General features: G+C 40.9%; 1 protein-coding gene and 1 pseudogene across 1 annotated transcript in view; one reads left to right on the forward strand and one right to left on the reverse strand.

The window, feature by feature from the left end:
- The window catches only part of LOC139472479 (uncharacterized), a 91,578-nt gene extending 70,172 nt beyond the window's left edge, over window positions 1-21,406 (reverse strand). The window contains exon 1 of the mRNA XM_071254955.1: window positions 21,167-21,406. Coding sequence (XP_071111056.1) covers window positions 21,167-21,353 — 187 coding nt within the window. The 5' untranslated portion in view covers window positions 21,354-21,406. The remainder of the gene's footprint in view (window positions 1-21,166) is intronic.
- Window positions 333-3,338, forward strand: LOC139472412 (uncharacterized; annotated as a pseudogene).
- Window positions 21,407-25,278: the final 3,872 nt, after the last annotated feature.

Below are 25,278 nucleotides of genomic sequence, written 5' to 3' on the forward strand. Positions count from 1 at the left end.
CTTGTACACACGTGTGACGTATGGATTTAGTATCTTACCACCTGTATCTTCACCACGCGGGTAATAAAGATAATTTTATTTCGTAAACTGAAATAAGGTCTAAATGTGATTATCCCTGGCTTCCGGCCGAAGTCACAAGCCTTTCAAAGTCACCTGAGAAAAAACGAGATCTCGTCCTTGATTCTCTGGCTTCCGAAGACGCAAGACGTGGAATTTTGCGTGCTCGTCTTGTGTTTTTCATCGTGAGCAATCTCCGATGGTGTTTCGACAGTCTTGCTCTTTTTGTAACTTTTCTTCTTGGCTTAACTCTTTTCTTCGGATTTTTAACCGTCATGAGATCGGATCATCCATCGGCTTCGGATGGCGAGGATGGAATTCCTGTTAGCCAAAAGCATGGACGCCATGTGCCTGTTAGCCAAAAGCATGGACGCCATGTGCCTGTCAGCCATGAGGCAACCACGGCCACTGGAACCAGCCATGAGGCAACCACGGCCACTGGAACCAGCCATGAGGCAACCACGGCCACTGGAACCAGCCATGAGACAACAACGGCCACTGGAACCAGCCATGAGGTAACCACGGCCACTGGAACCAGCCATGAGGCAACCACGGCCACTGGAACCAGCCATGAGGCAACCACTGCCACTGGAACCAGCCATGAGGCAACCACGGCCACTGGAACCAGCCATGAGGTAACCACGGCCACTGGAACCAGCCATGAGGCAACCACGGCCACTGGAACCAGCCATGAGGTAACCACGGCCGCTGGAACCAGCCATGAGGCAAACAATAACCAGAGCCATGAGGCAGTTGGTGACAATGGCAGACCTTATGATATTGATTTGGAGAATCGAAGCAGGAAACGAAATAGGAAGGCCTGGACAGGCTTCACAATTCCAAAACGGGACCAAGCCAAATCGCGCCATCGTCATCGCAAAAGAAGTGACAGTAGCACTAGTAGTTCTCCTTCCGATAGCTCGTCATCCAGCTCAAGTAGTGACACTAGTTCGTCAGAATCGTCAGTTTCGGAAGATTGTGTTTCCAACAATCGTACTGTTAGTACTAACAATCACCTGTATAAGCGTTTTAAGCCCACTGATGATAGGGCTGAACAAGAACTGTCTAACGAACTGCTAGATTATGCACATGAGGATTTCAACCACTACATTAAAGATGAAGTTATCATCAAGAACATATTAGAGGGCTGTCCGACCCAAAAGGATTTGTGCCACTAGAGCTTGATGAAGAATGGTCAGATATGTTGAAAGAAAAAAGATTTACTGCGACTAAATCTGTTGAAGTAGGGTTGGGAAAAATCCAATCAAGACTACCCAATGTGATGGGACCACTCGGTCAAGTGTGGCAGACAGTAGATAAAATCAGAGATAAGGGTGGTGAAGAGATTGATGTGAAAGACTTTTTGAATTTAGTTGAAAAGACTGTTTGTATGTTGGGACAAGCCAACGTTGCCACTACTTTTTATAGAAGACTGAACATTCTAACAAAGCTGATGAAAAGTCAGAAGGAAGCCCAGAAATTTCTCTCAAAGAATGAGAAAAAGTTCAGTGACAAGAAGGCCTTGTTTGGCAAAGGTTTTTACAAGAAATTGTTAAAGCTGTCCAAGGACAGAAAGAAGAGATTAGACATTGAGAGACAGTTTTCAGACTACAAAAAGCCACTATGCCTTAAAGAGCTCTACTAGAGCGTTTAACAGAGGAAACAGCCGACCCTTTCACAGAGGGCCCTCATCAAGTTACCAGGGTTACAGAGGTGGGGGCTGTTACAGTACCAACTCTTTCCAGAAGGTGCGATTCACCAACTCGACTAGAAAGCGAGACGGTGGTGACAGAGGCAGAGAGTTTCCCAGAGGAAGGTATGTATGTTTCACAATATCAAAAGGGAAACACACTGCACAGTCAGTTACAGGACTTAGACTTTCAGGTCATTCAGGAAGATCCCAAACTAGGGGGGAGATTAAAACACTTCATAAAAAATTGGCAAAAGTTGACAAAGGATCATTACATTCTAAACATTGTTCAGGGGTACAGAATAGAATTCAATCAAATTCCTCAGCAAAAATCAGAACCAACAGAACTAAAGATGCAAAAATCAGAAATGGACATCATGTCTGCAGAGGTAACAAAAATGTTAGAGAAAACAGGGGGTCACAGACCGGTATTCAATGCAAAGAAACTAAGCTGTTGTGTTGCTTACCAACACTTCCAAATGGAAGGAATAGTGACACTGACAGAACTAGTAAACAAACAGGACTATATGATAAAAAAAATCTCAAAGATGCCTATTTTTGTGTCCCAGTGTGCAACGAGCACAAGAAATACCTAAGGTTCCGCTGGCAAAACAAACGTTACGAGTTTCAGTGCCTACCCTTCGGACTTGCTTCAGCACCGAGGGTATTCACGAAGCTTTTTAAACCAGTGATATCTTTCTTACGCAGAACATGAATCCGAGCCCAAATCTATATAGACGGCTTGATTTTGGCCAATCCCCAAAAAGATGCACTGATAATAGACAGGTATTCGACCCTAGAAATTCTAGAGAAACTAGCTTTTGTGGTGAATTGGAAGAAGTCAGTCCTAGAACCATGTCAGGTAATAGAGTACTTGGGTTTCACTGTCAACTCGATAGACATGACGTTGGCACTTCCACAGGACAAAGTGACTGGCATTCTTTGACAGTGCGAAATGATGTTGACTTGTTCCAACACAACTGTACGACAACTAGCGACATTGATAGGCAAACTAACTGCCTCAATGATGGCGACGCTACCAGCACCACTATACTATCGACATTTACAAATGTTGAGAACGAACGCTATCCTACCCAAACAAAACTACGAGATGAAAGTGACTTTGACAGTAGAGTCCAAACAGGAACTTAGATGGTGGATACATCATCTCACCGATTGGAACAGCAAATCATTTCTCTCGACAGGGCCAGATGTAGTCATAACTACAGATGCCTCGAAATTGGGATGGGGAGCAGTGTATTGGAAAGTTCGGACAGCTGGAGTGTGGAGTCTCTCCGAGAGAAAACACCACATCAATGTTCTGGAGCTTATGGCTGCTTTGTTATCCATTCAGACATTTGCCAAGAGCAGAACAGATGTACACATCCATCTAAGGATGGACAACCGATCAGCAGTGGCATACCTCAACAAGAAAGGGGGAACGAAGTCCATGGACTTGTTGACGGTAGCCCAAATGATCTGGGATTTCTGCCTCGAGAAAAAGAACGTAATATCGGCCGAATACCTTCCCAGGAAGGACAATGTGGAGGCAGATGGGGAGTTGAGACACCACTCAGACTCCAGCAACTAGAAACTGAAAACAGTTTATTTCAATCAAATAGACAAAATTTGGGGATCAATAAATGTGGATCTGTTTGCCGACAGACTAAACAGACAGGTGGGCAGGTATGTCAGCTGGCGGCCATATCCGACAGCATGGCAGACGGACGCCTTCCTAATGGAATGGAAGGACATGAAACCATATGCATTTCCCCCATTCAGATTAATAGGCCGTTGCCTAATGAAGGTAAAAAGGGAGAAATCAGAACTCATACTAATAGCTCCCACATGGCAAAGCCAACAGTGGTTCTCTATTCTGATGAGCTTGTTAACAGAGGAGCCAATCCTCCTTCCACCAGACCCACAGATGTTGTCGTCTCCAGCAGGGGAGACCCACCCCATGATGGAACAAGGGTCTCTTACCCTTTCAGCCTGGAGAATCTCGGGAGTTGTAACCAGCCAGAAGGCATTTCTGAATCGGCTTCCGAGTTACTCTCCAAATCCAGGCGCCCAGGCACCAGGAACTCTTACAACAGCTCCTGGCAGAAATGGCATAGTTGGTGCATGGGGTGGGAAATTGATCCATTTCAAGCCTCTGTGGCAAATGTGATTAACTTTCTCACTCATCTGTATGAATCAGGCTATTCTTACAGCACAATCAATGCAATAAGATCTGCTATTTCAGCTGTTCATCCCCATGTGCAGGGAGAACCGGTAGGTCAAACTAAAGAAATTAAGAACACAATGAGAGCAATATTCAATGAAAGGCCTCCCCAGCCTAAGCATACCGAGACTTGGGACGTTGACACAGTGACAGAGTACATTAAAAGTTTAGGCCCAAACAGTGACTTACCTGATAAGATCCTTACACAAAAGACAGCGATTTTGTTAGCACTGACAAAAGCGAGTAGGGCTTCTGAGTTGCCCAATTTGATCCTAACAATGTTTCAGATTTTGGAGATCACATCGAATTTGTTATTACTAGATTGACAAAAACACGGAAGGTGGGGTCTTGTCCAAGCAAAGTGACCGTTTATTCATCTGACATACCCGAACTTGACCCCACACCAGCACTTAGAGCTTACCTACAAAGAACTAAGTGCTGGAGAGTATCTTCAGAGCAGGAACATCAATTGTTCTTGGGATGTTCCAAGCCACATAGACCAGTTGTCACATCAACTGTTTCTAATTGGTTGAAACAGCTGATGAAACAGGCAGGGATTGATACCAAGAAATTCCAGGCTCATTCAACTAGATCAGCGGCTACTTCCAAAGCCAGAAACTTTGGGATGTCAGTTGTTGAAATTATCAAATGTGCAGACTGGTCAAAAGCTAAAACCTTTCATAGATATTATGAAAAAGGCATTCAAAAAACCACCAATGAGAAATTTGCAAACATTGTTCTAAACTAAATGAATCGGATGATATTACAATTCAAAACTGTTAAGATACAGAATTATTAGGGACAATCATTTAAACAATAACATTTAGACCTTATTTCAGTTTACAAAATAAAATTGGGAATTTTATAAGCGTGTGGAGCACGCGCAATGAAATTGTAATTTTATGAGTAAACTGAAATAAGATCTAAATGCCTCCCTCTCCACCCTGGTGATTACACATTATGTACTTGAATGGATTCAACTTACATCTTTAGTGAAAGAATTTTGATCTGGATCATATTATTAAATGAGTTCTCAATTTATATGTGAAGAGTTTATTTAGTGAAACCATAAACTCATGAGTGTTTTTTTTGTTTTCAGTTAGAAGAGTTTGCAGACTATGGAGAAAGAAGGATCCATTTCGTGTGTTTGTTGCGGTTCTAGTTGGTTTAGGTTCTATGAAGTGGGATCATAGTACCTGTGTGTTTGGTTGGATTGCACCACAGACGTGTTCAAGACTGGTTTACTATGGTTTACAAGTTGACTTTGTTGTCTTCGAACTCTGGTGCAGAATCTGATACTTGGGCCGATGTCACAGACATTCCAAGACGTTCGGTTTTGTTGACTCGGCATGTACTGTACCAGTATCTGTTTTCTGTTGAGTAAACTGTTATCACACTTGATATTCTTGTCTGTTCTTCTTCGCTCAGAGAATCAAGGACGAGATCTCGTTTTTTCTTACGTGACTTTGAAAGGCTTGTGACTTCCGCCGGAAGCCAGGGATAATCACATTTAGACCTTATTTCAGTTTACTCATAAAATTACAATTTCATTGCGCGTTCTCCGCACGCTTATAAAATTCCCAATTATAGAAATGCACTTCTTATTGTTTTCAACGTTAACAATGTGGCTAAAATAATTAGGATGTCTCTCCTTTTGTGTAGTTCACATAAATACACATATCAACTCTGATAATGCCACAGCGATGGGGGCAGTGGGGTTACCTAATGGTTAAAGCGCTCCCTCGTCACGCCGAATTCCCAGTTCGATTCCCCACATGGGTACAATGTGTGAAGGCTATTTCTGATGTCCCCCGCCGTGATATTGCTGGATTATTGTTATAAGTGGCGTAAAACCATACTCACTCACTCACAGCCGTGTTTGTCAAATTACTATATGCAAGTACATACACTTGTAGAATTGCACAAGACAAGAGACACAATACAAGTTGATCATAAATCAAATATAAAAAAAGAGTATTTACGGACAACAGTATGACACACTGTACCATCATATACTACTGAAATCAAGTTATAGAACACCCACAATTATCAGATTGTATTTTGCATTACAATCATGACTAATTAACCATAGTCTTCTTAATTTCTTTTGAAAAGTATATATCTAGATTTTAACCTGATTTATTTGGAGCGTATTGTCAAGATCCGCCACGCGTGATGATCACATGAAACTAAATAGAGCCATAAATCAGTCAATTACATTTTACCCAGAAATATGTGGATTGTTTTAAAATCACCTACATCTATACAGTTAAATTATGCTTTAAGTAAATAGTGAGAAAAGTTCACCATTCCCTCTCAATTGAAACAGATAACACATGCGGCTCCCCTATAGTGGTCAAGGGGGGAAATAGCTTTACCGCGAGAAAGCGATGTCCCCTCTCGGCCACCACAGCAGGCACCTGTGCTCAAGGTGATCAATAAGTGTATCCAGTTTCGTGACGCTAGATTGTGTAGTGTTCAAGATATGCTCCGGAAAATGAATTTTTGCAGACGGACGGACATTCAGACTGAAATACTGAAGACTGTATATACCCCTGCCGTAATATATCGGGGATAAGTCAAGTCTTGCATGTTTTCATGATCAACATAACCACCATATGTGCCATGAACGTCGCCGGCGACAATATATGCCATAACAGGCTGTCATCATTTTGAATCTCTAGGCACAAATCCAGATGGGACACTGAATATGGTTTCTCGGTTGTTTCGTTGATTTCCAACTCTGGTAGATAGATGAGGTGGAGATATTCATGTATCGTGGCTTTGTTGAAAGAAATGAGGTCATCCAAATACGTTTGAGTGGCATTTTTGAAGCGCTCGTAAAATAAAACGGAAGCAGCGGCAAGTCGGGAGTGAGCAAACGTGACGCGTTTGATGTCTGCTTCCGGTTTTCGTCTGCTATTGGTAGATATTAGAGGATGGGTAAAAAATCATGGGAACCAGGGATAGAGGTAAAATACTTAGCAGCGAAGATATAAAATGAAAGTAAAAGTCATTTCGGGTGACGATATTTTGGGAATTCATATATCTACTGTTTCGTCTTAATTAAAAAGATTCGCAAAACTGGATCGGTAGAAAACATCCCCGAAAACACCAAACAAAAATCACTGACCGAACGAGATGAAACTTCATCAATTACCTCCCAATAAGGTTATTATTATGCACAGAATTCAATAAAAAATGCAGCAAAGACGGTTTTGTTAATCCTGGCACAGTCAGGCTGGTTTGGCTCATCATCAGCTCAGGGCCCTTGCCCCCTCTACACGCAGCCCAGACTGCGAATGGGACTTCTCCCAGGAAGCGCTGCCTAGTCAAACCCACCCACAACTTTTCGGGGAATGTGAAGACTCCCCAATACTGCAGCCTCCTACATTACCCAGATTGTCAGAAGGACTGTATTCCTGGTAGCAAACCCGTGTACTCTCCTAATGTCAACAACTTGGTACTTGGATTGCAAGCGTGACATTTCGAACGCGAAGTCCGCATATTTGCCCTGTTTTTCCTGTATCTTGTAAATCACATTTGTGTCAAAAGGGACAGAAAATACAATAATATGAATGACTTCATTGGATTTATCAAAAAGGACAAGATCAGGTTTGTTGGCCTGGATACATCTGAGGCTGTATACGGGCCTATTCCAAAGAATAGTGAATTGATCATTTTCCATGAGGCCCTCTGCATATTCCGGGTCGTTCCATGGATTGACCTCTATGTCAAAACCACAAGCATAGCGAAGACGGTAATAAAATGATCGAGCCACGCCATCATGTGGCATAAGATCCTGTGTTTGTGCCAAAAGCTGGGCATCCACTGACAATCTGTTGGACAGTCTCATTAAATTCCTTACATAATCTACATTTCATATTTACATTTTGTTGCAAAATCACACATTGACGGTTTCGAGTGGGAAGTGACTGGTCCTGAGCAGCAAACAGAAAGTCTTCTGTTTCACTTTTCAGGCCAGACAACTTCATCCAAGCGAAGGACTTGCTCTCAACACACTGCACATAAACTCGATGCTGTGGTCGTTCAGATAGCCTCTCCAAGAAAAACTGAATCTGGGCCGGTTTGATATGGCACTTCGCTTGGTTCACACTCATTTCTGTACCGTCAACATAATCAACACTGACATTGAGATTATGTCCCACACCCTTGGCTCGTTTAAGTAAACTGTGGAATGCCATGTTTTCATCATGAGTCTTGACATGTTTCACAAGAGGATCATCAGACAAATAAATGTGTGCAAAAATGCCAATAGTAGTAGTAGTAGTAGTAGTAGTAGTAGTAGTAGTAGTAGTTTCCAGGTACTAGTATGTGCTCAAACCCGGTTTTATTTGTTACCGGACCAGTGGATCAGTTTGCACTCCAGTTATCATTCTCAACTCCCTGGACCTCCACGGGTCCTGTGTTTACTGAAGTAGTAAGTGCATCAACTATGAGAGCGGCACAATTGACTTTGTCCACTAGAAACTGTAATATGGGTAAAACTCTTTTAATTTATCAATAGGGGTAGTTGTGTAAATGGTGGGAAATCAAGAGTTGTTAAATTTGAAAATATTCACCGGGTCTGAGATTGTACCAATTCAAGCAAATCTTTTCAACTTTTCCAGATCCACGTGTGATTTACCCGGTTATTTGTTTTTATATATGCTGTACATATGCTTACAACGAACTACAGTTATTACGAACTAAAATTAGTGGTCCCTTTGAGTTTGTTATAACCGTAGTTTACTGTAGTTGTAAACTGCATAATTTGAACCACTGTTTAACAATATACTTTCTTCTTTCATACGCATGATATATAAACAGGCACAGTGATTTTATTTGTTCTATCTTTTTGAATGTATGCATATTTACATTAGTTATACATGTATTTGGTAGACATGTAATTCTAATTTGAATTAAAAGTAGCACATACAAGAAGAAAAAGATATTCATCCTCTATACCTCGATCACATAAAGGACAGTTTCTCAGGTATATAGAGATTTTTAACCACCCTCCGTCATTATTTCTCAACCATGATAATCTCCCTCTAAACTTCACTATGATTTCGCTAACTGCATAAATATACTTTTCTGGTTCTCACAAACTTTTTTATTCTCTATAAAGGTTAAATCTTGAACTGTTATTTTTTAATGGTAGATATCCAACTTTGATGAACCATATTAAAGCACAATCCTAACCCAAACCACGAGAAAATAGATGATATCTAATAGTTGAAGCCCAATTTGTATACCCTAATTTATCTAAATACACTAACATGTTGTACAGAACATGTGGAGCCGGTCCCTCGTGCACTGATACTATAAAACACCAGTATCCAACACTACCAACAAGTGAGGTGATATACATAGGGTATCGGCCACATTCACCCTGAACTATAGCAGGATGTGTTTGTGATCCTATTTGTAAGAAGTTACAAGCCAGTAGGTGGATTTTCTCTATACTTTCAACTCTATTGATCCCCCAAATATCAGACCCGTACAAAAGAAGCGGACTAATCTGACAATCAAATAACACAAAAAACATTTTGGGGACAGCAATATATATTTTTTCTAGTTGCAGTTAAAGTCTTTTTTGGTACAAAGAGCTAGATCAGCAACAGATTTACTTAGGCTAAACTTACAATCGACGACTAATCCTAGATAACCATCAGTATTAACCTCTAAAATTTGTCCTCCATACACTTCTTTAGATGATACGTTTCCTCCTCTTCTAAACACAACAACATTTGATTTTTGTAAGTTAACAGTCATTCCCCACTTATCTTCATATAAATCTAGAATATGTATCTGGCGCCGTAAACCACATATAGCATTAGTCCAGGACCTTAGGGGGATATCGTGCAGATGTGTCTGCAGGCACCAAATTTGGCATAGATGTAGACCAGAACATACTAAATCCACTTTTGGAGGGGGCCAAAGCCGGCGCTCACTTGGTCGGCTATGTTGGCAAAATCCAAGATGGCCGCCAGTCCCTATTTGATTTTGCCCTAAATTCAAAACCAAGAGTAATAGGATCATGTATTAAGGCTTGTCTACAGGTTTTAGGCCTCGAGGATTCCAAACTTGATCTTTCTTTTGACATAGAAGTGCGTTTTGGCCAATTTAGTGGTTGACAACATATTTTATTCAAACCAAATATATTTTTATGGTCATTTTACCTCACAGAAAAAGTTCACAACTGAGAACAACATAATAACTCCTTTTTGTTATCCTCGTTTTTGAGAAATCCACTGTTACAGTCATGCTTTGGGATTCGTGTGTAACCATCCCCAATCCTAGTCCGTGGAGCTGTACCACAACGCTGATGTGTGAGGGATTATCTGAGACTCCAGGAATGGCACAATTTGTTGTGTAACATACTCAGCAAATGTCTTTGCTGATGTGGGCCGCACCATTTGAACAACAGCTGCCATGTCCTGCACAACAACTGTGGCTTATTTGGCTGGAAGTGCTCGACCAATTGGCGCTTTGATGCATTCCAGAATATGAGACTTTTTGCCGAATCGAAGTGAACCACGATCAGCCAAACTTGGTGGTTCCCTTTGATAGTGTTTGACATAGCCACTGTCACCTTATTGAGTGTCTGTGTCATGAACCCTAGAGAGAGATGTAACGACTTCCTGTTCCATAATTTCTTGTGTGTCGAGTGCTACAAGTTCTTGACCAGTAGTAAATGGATTGCCTAGCTGCTCAACAATCTCAAGAAATGACTGGACATCCTTCCTATACTTAACTTGCAAGCTATGTGCTTCTTCGTGATGAGCAGTGCTAGACTTCGGTGTGTCTAGGACAGCTTCAAACTCTGCAACACATCTCGAGCAGTCTGGACCTACAAACATGAAGAGTCTAAGTGCTTCAGGGTTCTCATAGAGTCCTGCTGCTCCGCCATGTGCCTGTAGACTCCTATTGGATTGTTCGTATTGGATTGTTCATCCTTTCCAATGAGGCTGAACTTGTGTGGTGACTTGAACGACAAAGTTCCCTTTGAGAAATTCAGCATGTATGTTCGGGTGTTTCTCTGACAGCTGGACCATATCCCGCACATGTATTGGAAGCAATCTTGCATAGTTTGTGTGGTCCATCATGTTCAGTGCTCATCACATACTCGGACATAGAGAAGGAAATCTCCCTCACGTAGAGACTGAATGAAGCGACACATCAATAGCTCAAGCTCCACGATGGTAGACCAGTACTTGAACTGTGGATTTTTGGTTCTGGAGCGTTGATCCCACATCTCCTGTGACTCAGGTGGTCCATGAACATTCGAACATAGGTACAAACAAGGGAGTGTTGTGTAGCTCAACTGGATGTATGATAGCATATGATTCTGGAAGTCGGGGCACAGATGTATCAGAGAAGTCCAGTTGAATAGGAGCTCACTCTACTCCTTGGTTTTCCCAAGATAGATGGTTCGTTGCACTCGAAGCAGTGCCATGAAACTCTTCCTGTGAAAAATTTACTTTATTATGACTATCCAAGTTGTCCACATCAAAGGTGACAAAACATTGCATCGCAGATTAATTAGTTGGCAGAACAATTCCATCCTCAGAATGGCGCTTGCAGACTGCTCGTGCAATAGCTTGTTTTACCTCAATATGACGGCTATAGGACACTGATAGGCTGACTTCGTGGGCATTCTCGATCTGTTTCTTAAGTCGTGCATCTCCGTGCATCTTAAGGCCTTGGTAAAGGGGGAATGGTGTCTCATGCGCTTTTCCATGTCGTAAGGTGCTTGTTTTGGTTGTGGGATGTGTCCCTCTACACGTGTTGTAAATGAGCAGTTGTGAGATTGTACATGCAATTTTTACTCTCCCGTGTACACATTCATCCATTTCGATATCACCATGCACTCGCGCAATTGATGGACCTTGGAGGATGATATTGATGAAGCTACGAAGCTCGTCTGTTACAGATGAGTTTAGGCAGTCTGGGGAGAAAGATCCATGGAAGGGTTCCTGCTTCTGGAGACAACACCTACGCAAAATCATCGCTGCCCGCATCAGTAAAAGGGCATCATCTTGACCAAGTTGGGACTCATGAGCTTTCGCGAGCAGATGTGCAATCTCTGTATAATTAGAAATGTAGATTTCCTTCCCCTGTGAAAACTCAGCCCATTCCGGGAGAAGATTGAGAATATGATCTTTAAACCTTGTTGAATGTGGCTGCCTTGTATCGTTGCAGGGACTTCTTTGTTCTTCCAACAGTTTTCGGTACATCTGCCTAAGTGCTGATAGCTTATATACTGAGTCTGAATCCTCAACAAGAGCTTCGATTGTGCTGTAGCAATTGGATGAAACTCAGGTGGAGCAGGGCTTGAGGATGCTCGACGATCGGCAGCGTGTGCAGAGTCTCGCAAATGCAAGTAGCATTGGACATGGTAAAAAAACATCACCAGCATGGGCATCCGCAGCTTGTGCATTCAATTTACCCATTAACCGGAAATTATTATTTGACTTTGCCCTGCTTCTTAGATTTGCATCTACGTTGTCAGTTGCCACCTTGCATAAATTGATCTGGTCATCTCCATCACAAATAATGCAGCATTTGACATCACTGCCTTTTCCATGTGATGTCCCCGCTGATCTGAGATTTTTTGGTGAATTCTGTGCACTGCCCTCATGTTTTTGACGCAGCCTCTTCACACGAGAACTACAACAGTAGCTCCTACACGTTTTGTGATACTTAGCATTATTGGATTGGAGTGTTGCTGCAATACCTGATCCATCATTTAGTTGATCAAGGCGACTGTAATACCAGACGGAACGGCATTGATTTTCTTAAAGTCAGTCAGGTCTCTGTCAAGAGTTAAAAGTCCTTCCTCATTTGGTGTTTGCAACTGTCCAGTTTTATCTGACTGGCAAAGACTGCAAAGTTCCCAATTGAAACTTTCCATTGTTGGCGCAGTATCACAGGTTCAATTCACCATTATTTCACCAGCACCACTGTTCTCGACAATTCAGCTAAACACACCTACAAAGACGGAAAAATATGAACACATTCACTGGGCAAGTAACCATATAGACCACCTATGTGTGAGTAATGCCCTATTAGTCATGACAACCTTTCTCAGCGTTTCTGGAAGAAGAACAAAATACATGCAAGGAACTTTTTATGTGACCTTTATGTGTTCAATAATATAAACCATTAAACGACCAAGCAGTGCATATTCTCATTTGCAGACCAGAAAATAGCATTACTGTGTTGCATCGAAATTAAGCCTGGAAGTTTTTGCCCCCAATGCCCTGACAATTAAAGTGGACAAAACATAGTTTGTATGTCAAAACAAAGCTCACTTTGTTATGGTTTTTTTTTTTTTTATGTTGTTCTCATTTGTGAACTTTTTCTGTGAAGTAAAATGACCATAAAATATATATTTGATTTGAATAAATATGTTTTCAACCACTAAATTGGCCAATAAACACTTCTACATCAAACCAAAGATCATATTTGGAAGCCTCGAGGCCAAAAACCTACAAAAAGAGCCTTAATTCAGGATCCTATGACTTTTGGTTATGAAGTTAGGACAAAATCAAATAGGGATTGGCGGCCATGTTGGATTTTGCCAATATGGCCGCCCCAATGAGCGCCGGTTTTGGCGCCCTCCAAAAATGGATTAATTATGTTCTGGTTTACATCTGTGCCAAATTTGATGCTTGTAGACACATCTGCACAATACCTCATAATGGCTCCCTAAGGGCCTGGACTATATCAGGAACCATAAATAACAACATTTGATACTTCTACTATGTCTGAAAAGAGGTGTATACCATGAGTTCAATATGTTATAATGCTTGTAGCCAATTCGTTTATAGATAATGAGAATAGCATAGGGCTCAACATACATCTTTTTCTTAAACCAAATAATCTGTGAAATCTGTATGACATCTAGCGCATACTTTTATGGATCGGTATACACTTTGCAATGCCCTCGGCATTTTACAAACTTAAGCCAGAGGAAGACAATATATTCCACGGCTTTGCTCGATTGACATACTAGTAATCAAAAGCCTTTTTAAGATCAATAAAAGCTACAAACAATATCTTCTTTTTACATAGACATTTTTCAATAATTGCACATAAGGTAAAACATGATCCATAGTCGAATAACCTGCTTTTCTCATAACACCGTCCCATTTAGTAAGTCTGTCATTTTATACACATGTATAAATCTTTCCTAGTAATGATATAACTCTGTGATTATAGGGATTATTTATGTGGCCCTTTTTATGCAGCGGGATAATATTTGCCTTAGTCCCCAAGTCTGGAAAAATCCACTGTTAGATATATTTTTAAACAAAGCTAGTAGGAAGGGCATTATAATTGGTTCCCAAGACTTAATCAATTCAAGGAGCTCATTCCAGGTGATTTTCCATTTTTTTTAAATGCGTAATAGTGTTATGTATTTCTTCAACTGTTATGGAAGATTCTAATATAAGCTCTTCAAACTGACTTATTTGTGCAGGACTTTTGATGAAATATCCCTTTTAATATTATTAAAATTGTGCGGGTATTTGAAATACGTGTTAACTCTTTCCACAAAGCTGCTGAATTTGTTATAGTTGCGTAAGGTGCAGTGGGGTAGCCTAGTGGTTAAAGCGTTCACTCGTCACGCCGAAGACCCGGGTTCGATTCCCGACATGGTTACAATGTGTGAAGCCCATTTCTGGTGTCCCCCGCCATCATGTTACTGGAATATTGCTAAACGAGGCGTAAAACCATACTGACTCACTCACTATAGTTGCAAATAGCCTTTTTCACTATTTGCCGATGGCGCTCACGTTTCCAGTATCTACAGGTACTCTTGTATTTGTTTCACAACTTACAACATTGTATTCTGCTTGAAGAACTCTTGCAATTACTGAAGTTTATTACACTACGCTTGGCTTCCATCTTTGCTTTGTGACAGCCCGGTCCATAAAAGTCAAACTTTCTGGAATTAATGGCAATTTTCTTTTTCATAGATTCTGTTGATTCACGTATACAACTGACAAAGAAATTAATGCTTCATTAACATTTCTATCTGTAACATTAACAAGGTATGTTAAGGCCATCATGTTGGCTATAACATTGTCAGCATACGACTTATTCCTTCCATACGTGACAGGACATGGTATATTTTCTACTGAACGTGACGTCTCCTATCCCTATCCCTATGACGTCACCTAACAAGGGGCGTGATAATGGCCCGTCGTCAAACAATATGAGAGCATTATCGAGTTACAGTGGCCCGCTCATTTCTGGTAACATGCGGGCGGTTTAATGATAATTCTATCCATGTTAGCTATAACAAGGGCTAACCTTCGGCACACTACATCCTGAATTCATATCTATAGGAACAGCGTACAATAAGGCATGATTGACTTCTTAACACAAACGGATCTGCCCCCGACAGTCGACCTAACTTGGAAAGTTTGATTGCATTGCTAGAAAAGAGTACAATGTCGTGTAGTTCAGGGGTAGCTATATACTTGTCTCCATTCGTTTGTAATAAACATGTGACCTAATATAGTCAAGAAAACCAATGTCATCTAGTTAACTTGGCAGACCACCTTTGTTCCATGTACATATTGATGACAATTTTATTTCACTTTATTATCTATTTGAGTCTGATGTATTAATGACTTGGCCTATTCCTATTTGGATGCATTGCTCCTCTCATTTAGTTTTAGGGACGATGAAGCCTTGAGCCTAGAGAGCTATAGTGTTTTTCTCCCCCACCTATATATATTCTGTAAAATGTTCTTCATTCTGTCTTGCTTGACCATGGTATGAGAATCTATACCGAAACGTCGCCTTTACAGTATTTAAGAAGTTGTTATCCATAAATTGTGTCTACTTTGTCATTAGGTAAACAGTACTTAATAATGGCTTTGACAAGTATTTGATAGTGCCCTAAAGAATGTGTCTATGTAGGGATTCTGATGACGCTTATCAGTCTAGTATAAAGCAGGAATGAAATATTTATCAAATGTTATAGACATTCTAGGAGTACAAAGAAAAAATTCATGATTGTCACTAATTTAACTTTTCACACAATCACTGACGTTGTATGACGCAATCGTTGATACATAAATACCAGCTTCCTTACATTAAGGTGCATCTATTATCTCTACAACATTAATTGCAAACTAACAGGCAGATGTGTCACCAGGACTAAAGGTGTAAAAGTGAAAGCCGTCTAGTCCATACCTTTACATATGTGAATACAGTGGAAGTTGCATGGCTATATTGATGTAGTATATGTGAATATGAGCGGTGTTGATAACATTGTGGTGTTTGGGAAATACTGAGTATTGGGTAGCAGCATCCGACATGTTAGCAAGAGTTAGGGTTCGGGGTAGGGTTAGGTTAGAGTCCCCCGTCCTGATATTGTGGTAATTTGGCTAAAGTCATAGCAAAGTGCCTGATGACATGCTTCGGTGGAGGTACTGTAAGTCCCCGTGGTCCCGTGTATCGTGATCTACCTTCAGGTGGCTGGCGATCTGTAGCCCGTTTTTATCATGTATTGTTATGTATAGTGCTGTCCTTTTCATGATTACATTCTAGTTTGAAATCTTTTTCTGTGATAAGTCTTGTTATTTTACTGTCCTTCGTTGGCAGGATTTTATATAGTCTAAATGTATTTATTATTTATCATCCTTGATAGTCACGATATGGCTGAAATAGTGCCAATGTGACTTTAAATGTTAACTTACTCATGCTACAGTGGACACACTCAAGATGACACAACACAAGAAAGTAATCATGATGTAAATCATCGCACAAACATCATTACTTGTAACATGGTTAATCTTAATAACCCAATTAACATAACTAAATGTATCAATTTAAACATCAAATTAAAATTAAAACCTAAATTAAAACGAAAAGAGTACCGAATGATTAATATTGTTTTCGTGCTGACAGTAATTTAGCTGAGTGTTCCGCTACAAGTCTCCAGTTGTGCTCAGTTGCCCCTTGTTGCCCCCAATGATTCCTAGTTCTCCTTAGTTGTCCTAGTTGTCCTAATTGTCCTTAGTTGTCCCTTGTTGTCCCCAATGATTCCTAGTTCTCCTTAGTTGTCCTAGTTGTCCTAATTGTCCTTAGTTGTCCCTTGTTGTCCCTAGTCGTCCTTAGATGTTCCAGGTGTCCCTTCTTCTCACAAGTTGTACCTAGTTGTCATAAATTGTCCTTAGTTGTCCCTAGTCGTCCTTTCTTGTCCCAAGTTGTCCCTAGTCGTCCTTTCTTGTCCCAAGTTGTCCCTAGTTGTCCTTTCTTGTCCCAAGTTGTCCCTAGTCGTCCTTTCTTGTCCCAAGTTGTCCCTAGTTGTCCCTAGTTGTCCCTAGTTGTCCCTAGTTGTCCCTAGTTGTCCTTAGTTGTTCTAGTTTTCCCTTGTTCTCCCTAGTTGTCCCTAGTTGTCCCTAGTTGTCCCTAGTTTTCCCAAGTTGTCCTTAGTTGTTCTTAGTTGTCCTTAGTTGTCCCTAGTTGTTTCTAGTTGTTTCTAGTTGTCCTCAGTTGTCCCAAGTTGTCCCTAGTTGTTCCTAGTTGTCCCTAGTTGTCCCTAGTTGTTCCTAGTTGTTCCTAGTTGTTCCTAGTTGTTCCTAGTTGTCCTAGTTGTCCCAAGTTGTTCCTAGTTGTCCCTAGTTGTCCCAAGTTGTTCCTAGTTGTCCCTAGTTGTCCCTAGTTGTCCCTAGTTGTTCCTAGTTGTCCCTAGTTGTCCCTAGTTGTTCCTAGTTGTTCCTAGTTGTTCCTAGTTGTTCCTAGTTGTCCTAGTTGTCCCAAGTTGTTCCTAGTTGTCCCTAGTTGTCCCTAGTTGTTCCTAGTTGTTCCTAGTTGTCCTTAGTTGTTCTAGTTGTCCCTTGTTCTCCCTAGTTGTCCCTAGTTGTTCTAGTTGTTCCTACTTGTTCCTAATTGTCCTTAGTTGTCCCTAGTTGTTCCTACTTGTTCCTAATTGTCCTTAGTTGTCCCTAGTTGTCCCTAGTTGTTCCTAGTTGTTCCTAGTTGTGCCTAGTTGTTCTAGTTGTTCCTACTTGTTCCTAGTTGTCCTAGTTGTCCTAGTTGTCCTAGTTGTCCTAGTTGTCCTTAGTTGTCCTAGTTGTCCTAGTTGTCCCTAGTTGTTCTAGTTGTTCTAGTTGTTCCTACTTGTCCTAATTGTCCTTAGTTGTCCCTAGTTGTCCTTAGTTGTTCTAGTTGTCCCTTGTTCTCCCTAGATGTTCCTAGTTGTTCTAGTTGTCCCTTGTTCTCCCTAGATGTTCCTAGTTGTTCCTAGTTGTCCCTAGTTGTTCTAGTTGTTCCTACATCTCCCTTGTTCTCCCTAGTTGTCCCTTGTTCTCCCTAGTTGTCCCTTGTTCTCCCTAGTTGTTCCTACTTGTTCCTAATTGTCCTTAGTTGTCCCTAGTTGTCCCTAGTTGTTCCTAGTTGTTCCTAGTTGTCCTAGTTGTCCCTACTTGTTCCTAGTTGTCCTAGTTGTCCTAGTTGTCCCTAGTTGTTCTAGTTGTTCTAGTTCTTCCTACTTGTCCTAGTTGTCCCTTGTTCTCCCTAGTTGTCCCTTGTTCTCCCTAGTTGTTCCTAGTTGTGCCTAGTTGTCCTAGTTGTCCCTAGTTGTCCCTAGTTGTCCCTAGTTGTTCCTAGTTGTCCCTAGATGTTCCTAGTTGTTCCTAGTTGTCCCTAGTTGTCCCTAGTTGTCCCTAGTTGTCCCTAGTTGTCCTAGTTGTCCCTAGTTGTCCCTAGTTGTCCCTAGTTGTCCTAGTTGTCCTAGTTGTCCCTAGTTGTCCTAGTTGTCCCTAGTTGTCCCTAGTTGTCCCTAGTTGTCCTAGTTGTCCTAGTTGTCCTAGTTGTCCCTAGTTGTCCCTAGTTGTCCCTAGTTGTCCCTAGTTGTCCTAGTTGTCCCTAGTTGTCCCTAGTTGTCCCTAGTTGTCCTAGTTGTCCCTAGTTGTCCCAAGTTGTTCCTAGTTGTCCCTAGTTGTCCCTAGTTGTCCCTAGTTGTTCCTAGTTGTCCCTAGTTGTCCCTAGTTGTTCCTAGTTGTTCCTAGTTGTTCCTAGTTGTTCCTAGTTGTCCCTAGTTGTCCCTAGTTGTTCCTAGTTGTGCCTAGTTGTCCTAGTTGTCCCTAGTTGTCCCTAGTTGTCCTAGTTGTTCCTAGTTGTGCCTAGTTGTCCCTAGTTGTCCCTAGTTGTTCCTAGTTGTGCCTAGTTGTTCTAGTTGTTCCTAGTTGTTCCTACTTGTTCCTAGTTGTTCCTAGTTGTCCTAGTTGTCCTAGTTGTCCCTAGTTGTCCCTAGTTGTTCTAGTTGTCGTAGTTGTTCCTACTTGTTCCTAGTTGTTCCTAGTTGTCCTAGTTGTCCTAGTTGTCCCTAGTTGTTCTAGTTGTTCTAGTTGTTCCTACTTGTCCTTGTTGTCCCTTGTTCTCCCTAGTTGTTCCTAGTTGTGCCTAGTTGTCCTAGTTGTCCCTAGTTGTCCCTAGTTGTCCCTAGTTGTCCCTAATTGTTCCTAGTTGTGCCTAGTTGTCCTAGTTGTCCCTAGTTGTCCCTAGTTGTCCTAGTTGTCCCTAGTTGTCCCTAGTTGTCCATAGGTGTCCCAAGTTGTCCCTAGTTGTTCTAGTTGTTCCTACTTGTCCCTTGTTCTCCCTAGTTGTTCCTAGTTGTTCCTAGTTGTCCCTAGTTGTCCCTTGTTCTCCCTAGTTGTCCCTAGTTGTTCTAGTTGTTCCTACTTGTCCCTGGTTCTCCCTAGTTATCCCTTGTTCTCCCTAGTTGTCCCTTGTTCTCCCTAGTTGTTCCAAGTTGTCCCTACTTATTCCTAGTTGTCCATAGGTGTCCCTAGTTGTTCTAGTTGTTCCTACTTGTTCCTAGTTGTTCTAGTTGTTCCTACTTGTTCCTAGTTGTTCTAGTTGTTCCTACTTGTTCCTAGTTGTTCTAGTTGTTCCTACTTGTTCCTAGTTGTTCTAGTTGTTCCTACTTGTTCCTAGTTGTTCTAGTTGTTCCTACTTGTTCCTAGTTGTTCTAGTTGTTCCTACTTGTTCCTAGTTGTCCATAGGTGTCCCAAGTTGTTCCTAGTTGTTCTAGTTGTTCCTACTTGTTCCTAGTTGTTCTAGTTGTTCCTACTTGTTCCTAGTTGTTCTAGTTGTTCCTACTTGTTCCTAGTTGTCCATAGGTGTCCCAAGTTGTTCCTAGTTGTTCTAGTTGTTCCTACTTGTTCCTAGTTGTTCCTACTTGTTCCTAGTTTTCCCTAGTTGTCCTTACTTGTTCCTAGTTGTCCATAGGTGTCCCAAGTTGTCCCTAGTTGTTCTAGTTGTTCCTAGTTGTCCTAGTTGTCCTAGTTGTCCCAAGTTGTCCCTAGTTGTCCTAGTTGTTCTAGTTGTTCCTACTTGTTCCTAGTTGTTCCAAGTTGTCCCTACTTGTTCCTAGTTGTCCATAGGTGTCCCAAGTTGTTCCTAGTTGTTCTAGTTGTTCCTACTTGTTCCTAGTTGTTCTAGTTGTTCCTACTTGTTCCTAGTTGTTCTAGTTGTTCCTACTTGTTCCTAGTTGTCCATAGGTGTCCCAAGTTGTTCCTAGTTGTTCTAGTTGTTCCTACTTGTTCCTAGTTGTTCCTACTTGTTCCTAGTTGTCCCTAGTTGTCCCTACTTGTTCCTAGTTGTCCATAGGTGTCCCAAGTTGTCCCTAGTTGTTCTAGTTGTTCCTAGTTGTCCTAGTTGTCCTAGTTGTCCCAAGTTGTCCCTAGTTGTCCTAGTTGTCCCAAGTTGTTCCTAGTTGTCCCTAGTTGTCCCTAGTTGTCCCTAGTTGTTCTAGTTGTTCCTACTTGTTCCTAGTTGTTCCTACTTGTTCCTAGTTGTTCCAAGTTGTCCCTAGTTGTTCTAGTTGTCCCTACTTGTTCGTAGTTGTCCATAGGTGTCCCAAGTTGTCCCTAGTTGTCCCTAGTTGTCCCTAGTTGTTCTAGTTGTCCCTACTTGTTCCTAGTTGTCCCTAGTTGTTCTAGTTGTCCCTACTTGTCCCTAGTTGTCCCTAGTTGTTCTAGTTGTCCCTACTTGTTCCTAGTTGTCCATAGGTGTCCCAAGTTGTCCCTAGTTGTCCCTAGATGTCCTTAGTTGTCCCTAGTTGTCCAAAGTGTACAAACGGCAACAGTAATAGGATTATATGAACGTACATGGCATGCCCACTGCGTCAAGTGGATGAAGCACAATAGTAACTTGAGCCTTACCTTCCCCACAGGGGCACTGGCTATCCACGAGGGGCAGGATATCTGTCCCTATCATCCCCTGGGCTGAGGTCAGGCCGTCTTGGATAGCCTGCAGTTTCAACTCCACTTTGTTTCCAGTACAGCAACACGTGTAGGTGGCCAACAAACACAGACAGTGCCATTTCACCGAGAATGTGTACAACTTCATTGCAGCGAGTCACCAGTACGATTCTGTTTCAATCCACTTGTGTGTGTGGTTGTGTCACCTTGGTCGTTTGACGAGGCCCTACGTTGCACACACTGACATACAGCGCCAGGTGTTGTAAAAGCTTCATGACACAGTATGACGCGTTTGTTTCAGTTAGTGTGTAAGGAGAGATGCAGTAAATAAATCAGAGATAGGGTTAGGTTTATGGTAACATAACATTATAGATAACAGTTAGCAAATCAAATGAATGAGGTTCGTTTCCGCTCTCACCATCGTCTTTGGGTGTGGCCAATAGCTACCTGTGCCCTCAATGTGTGTGACCAATAATTGGCATTTTTATGTTGTCAGATAAAAACTTTTTTTGATGCAGGAAAGATTTACTTATCCATGTATTCATTTGTATATCCACCATAAATTTACACAACCCCTTTGAGGAAATACTTGGTGTATTGGCGCAGTCTGAGGATATTTACAGGATGTTTGGAAGAGACTTGAATGCCAGAACTGAATCTGATTTTGTAGAAGGTGATATTCTTGAATACTTCGAGGGGCATGATAACAGTGTATGTGGATTTCTGGTAAACAGTTTCAGTTAAAAAGATCGTGTGTCCATCTATTGTTGATTAATTTCAATAAGAGCTTACAAGAATTGTTTAATTGAATATACGAACTAAGAATGGCAGGTGCGGTTCAGACGCCAGTGTGGGACATTATACTTTTACAGGGAACCATGGGGCTAGTGTGGTGGATCATGGTATTGCCTCCTCCGAATTGTTTCATGACACAGCTTTGACATAGCCTCTTGAGCCAAGAGGGCGGTGAGGTAGCCTTGTGGTTAAAGCGTTCGCTCATTACGCCGAAGACCCGGGTTCGATTCTCGACAAGGGTACAATGTGTGAAGCCCATTTCTGGCATCCCCCGTCGTGATGTTGCTGGAATATTGATAAACGCAGCGTAAAATATAAAACTCACTCACTCTTGAGCCAAGTAGACACACCTTCCGGTCACGAATTTTCTTTTTTATATTTTTGTGGGTTGAAGAAGAGGCTGAGAAATTTAGAACAAAGCTTACTTTTGAAACTGCACATGATTTACTGGACAAACCTAAGACAAAAATGGATCATTCCTTGATTCATGGGGATAATGTTACAAAACGTGGTGACCACAGATACTCTTACATATCTATCTTCGGAGGTTCCGGGCAATTTGTCAAATATGAAATAAACTCCATCTAAACTTACTGAGAAAGCAACTTAAGCTTCAGATATATCGATGATCTGATATCGTTGAATAAAATCATAGAACAAACTTCCTTCCACTGATTTACCCACCTGAACTAGAAATAAAGGAGACCAGTGAGACCGCCTCACCTGTTTCATATTTAGATCTATGCATAAAGATTCAGAGTGACAAAACACTCTCCACAAGACTGTATGACAAGAGGGATGACTACAACTTTCCAATAGTCAACTTACCCTTTATGTCGGAGAATATTCCTGCAAGTGAAGCCTTTCGTGTTAATATTTCAATTTTTTTAGATACAATAGAGCATGTCCTTCCTACCAAGATTTGAAAGAGCGTCATACAACTCTTGCTCGGAAGCTGTTTGATCAAGGTTACAACATTCAAGGCCTCAGTATAGAATTCAAAAACTTGAATGGTAGACATGAAGAGGACATTTCTAAATTTGGCGCTTCAGTGACAAAGTGATGTCCGATACAAGTCCTAATAATGACGTATACCATATTATCCCGTGGCTTTTTTCAGGTAAACAATTGACCTGTGGATGCCGCCGTTAATGAAAAATGCACTCACTTTTTCGCGTACACCTGGTATCATCACTATTTGATGGTTTTTCATAGACATAGGCAGAATCGTATAAATCGACTCTGCTTTTGGCAGATATTTCTTATGAATACGGAAAGGGTTTTGTCGCTTTTACTTACTAGAGAAGGCTATAGATATAGCATTAACGTTAACGTCGGGGAAAGTATTGGGGATATTACTTTAGCTGTTAGAATTGCTGCATCTGATATGAAATAAATTAAGGGCTTTTGGTCCTCGCCATTTGAAATAGAAAAACTAAATATAGCTACATATATGGCTATACGTATTAAGTGAAAACAAGCAAATATGTGTCTGTCAGTTGATGTGGGATGGGTACAATATCTGAAGACATTGTGTTATTTGGCTGCACTGTGTCTGTCAGTTGATGTGGGATGGGTACAGTATGTGAAGACATTGTGTTATTTGTCTCACTGTGTCTGTCAGTTGATGTGGGATGGGTACAATGTGTGAAGACATTGTGTTATTTGTCTCACTGTGTCTGTCAGTTGATGTGGGATGGGTATAATATGTGAGGACATTGTGTTATTTGTCTCACTGTGTCTGTCAGTTGATGTGGTATGGGTACAATATGTGAAGACATTGTGTTATTTGGCTGTAGTGCGTCTGTCAGTTGATGTGGGATGGGTACAATAAGTGAAGACATCGTGTTATTTGTTATTTTAAGTTTCCATCACCAAACTTGCCAATTTGACATACACGAAGTTGTATTTGGTTTAAAAATCACAGTTTAAGAGAAACGACATTCCTATGCGATGGTACTTTATTGAGAACCAATGAACCACTGTTACGAATACATGAATGTTTGTGTACTACACATATGTTGATAACACACTCAAGAAATGTATGAATATCCGTCTTGGGGTACCCCCTGGGCGGGCCGTGTCCACATCAGGCGTGGATCGATAAGCTGACAGACAGGTGTTTGTGCTAGATAAGATCATGTGGGTGTTCCCAGCCAATACAGACCAGCCGTCGTCATCGTTGATCAACTCAAACAGACCAGCCGTTGTCATCATTGATCAACTCACACAGACTGGATGTAGTTAACATTAATCAACTCACACAGACCGGCTGTCATTAACGTTGATCAACTCACACAGACTGGATGTAGTTAACATTAATCAACTCACACAGACCGGCCGTCGTTAACGTTGATCAACTCACACAGACCGGCCGTCGTTAACGACTACATCAAGTGAATAAAGAGTCTACATCAAGTGAATAAAGAGTCTATATCAAGTGAATAAAGAGTCTACATCAAGTGAATAAAGAGTCTATATCAAGTGAATAAAGAGTCTACATCAAGTGAATAAAGAGACTACATCAAGTGAATAAAGAGACTACATCAAGTAAATAAAGAGACTACATCAAGTAATAAAGAGACTACATCAAGTGAATAAAGAGACTACATCAAGTGAATAAAGAGACTACATCAAGTGAATAAAGAGTCTACATCAAGTGAATAAAGAGACTACATCAAGTAAATAAAGAGACTACATCAAGTGAATAAAGAGACTACATCAAGTGAATAAAGAGTCTATATCAAGTGAATAAAGAGACTACATCAAGTGAATAAAGAGTCTATATCAAGTAAATAAAGAGACTACATCAAGTGAATAAAGAGACTACATCAAGTGAATAAAGAGACTACATCCAGTAAATAAAGAGACTACATCAAGTGAATAAAGAGACTACATCAAGTAAATAAAGAGTCTACATCAAGTAAATAAAGAGTCTACATCAAGTGAATAAAGAGACTACATCAAGTAAATAAAGAGACTACATCAAGTAAATAAAGAGACTACATCAAGTAAATAAAGAGTCTACATCAAGTAAATAAAGAGACTACATCAAGTAAATAAAGAGTCTACATCAAGTAAATAAAGAGTCTACATCAAGTGAATAAAGAGACTACATCAAGTAAATAAAGAGACTACATCCAGTAAATAAAGAGTCTACATCAAGTGAATAAAGAGACTACATCAAGTAAATAAAGAGACTACATCAAGTAAATAAAGAGACTACATCAAGTAAATAAAGAGACTACATCAAGTAAATAAAGAGTCTACATCAAGTG

Source organism: Haliotis cracherodii, unplaced genomic scaffold (genome assembly GCF_022045235.1).
Source record: "Haliotis cracherodii isolate W230 unplaced genomic scaffold, xgHalCrac1.p SCAF_24, whole genome shotgun sequence".
NCBI lineage: Eukaryota > Metazoa > Mollusca > Gastropoda > Lepetellida > Haliotidae > Haliotis > Haliotis cracherodii.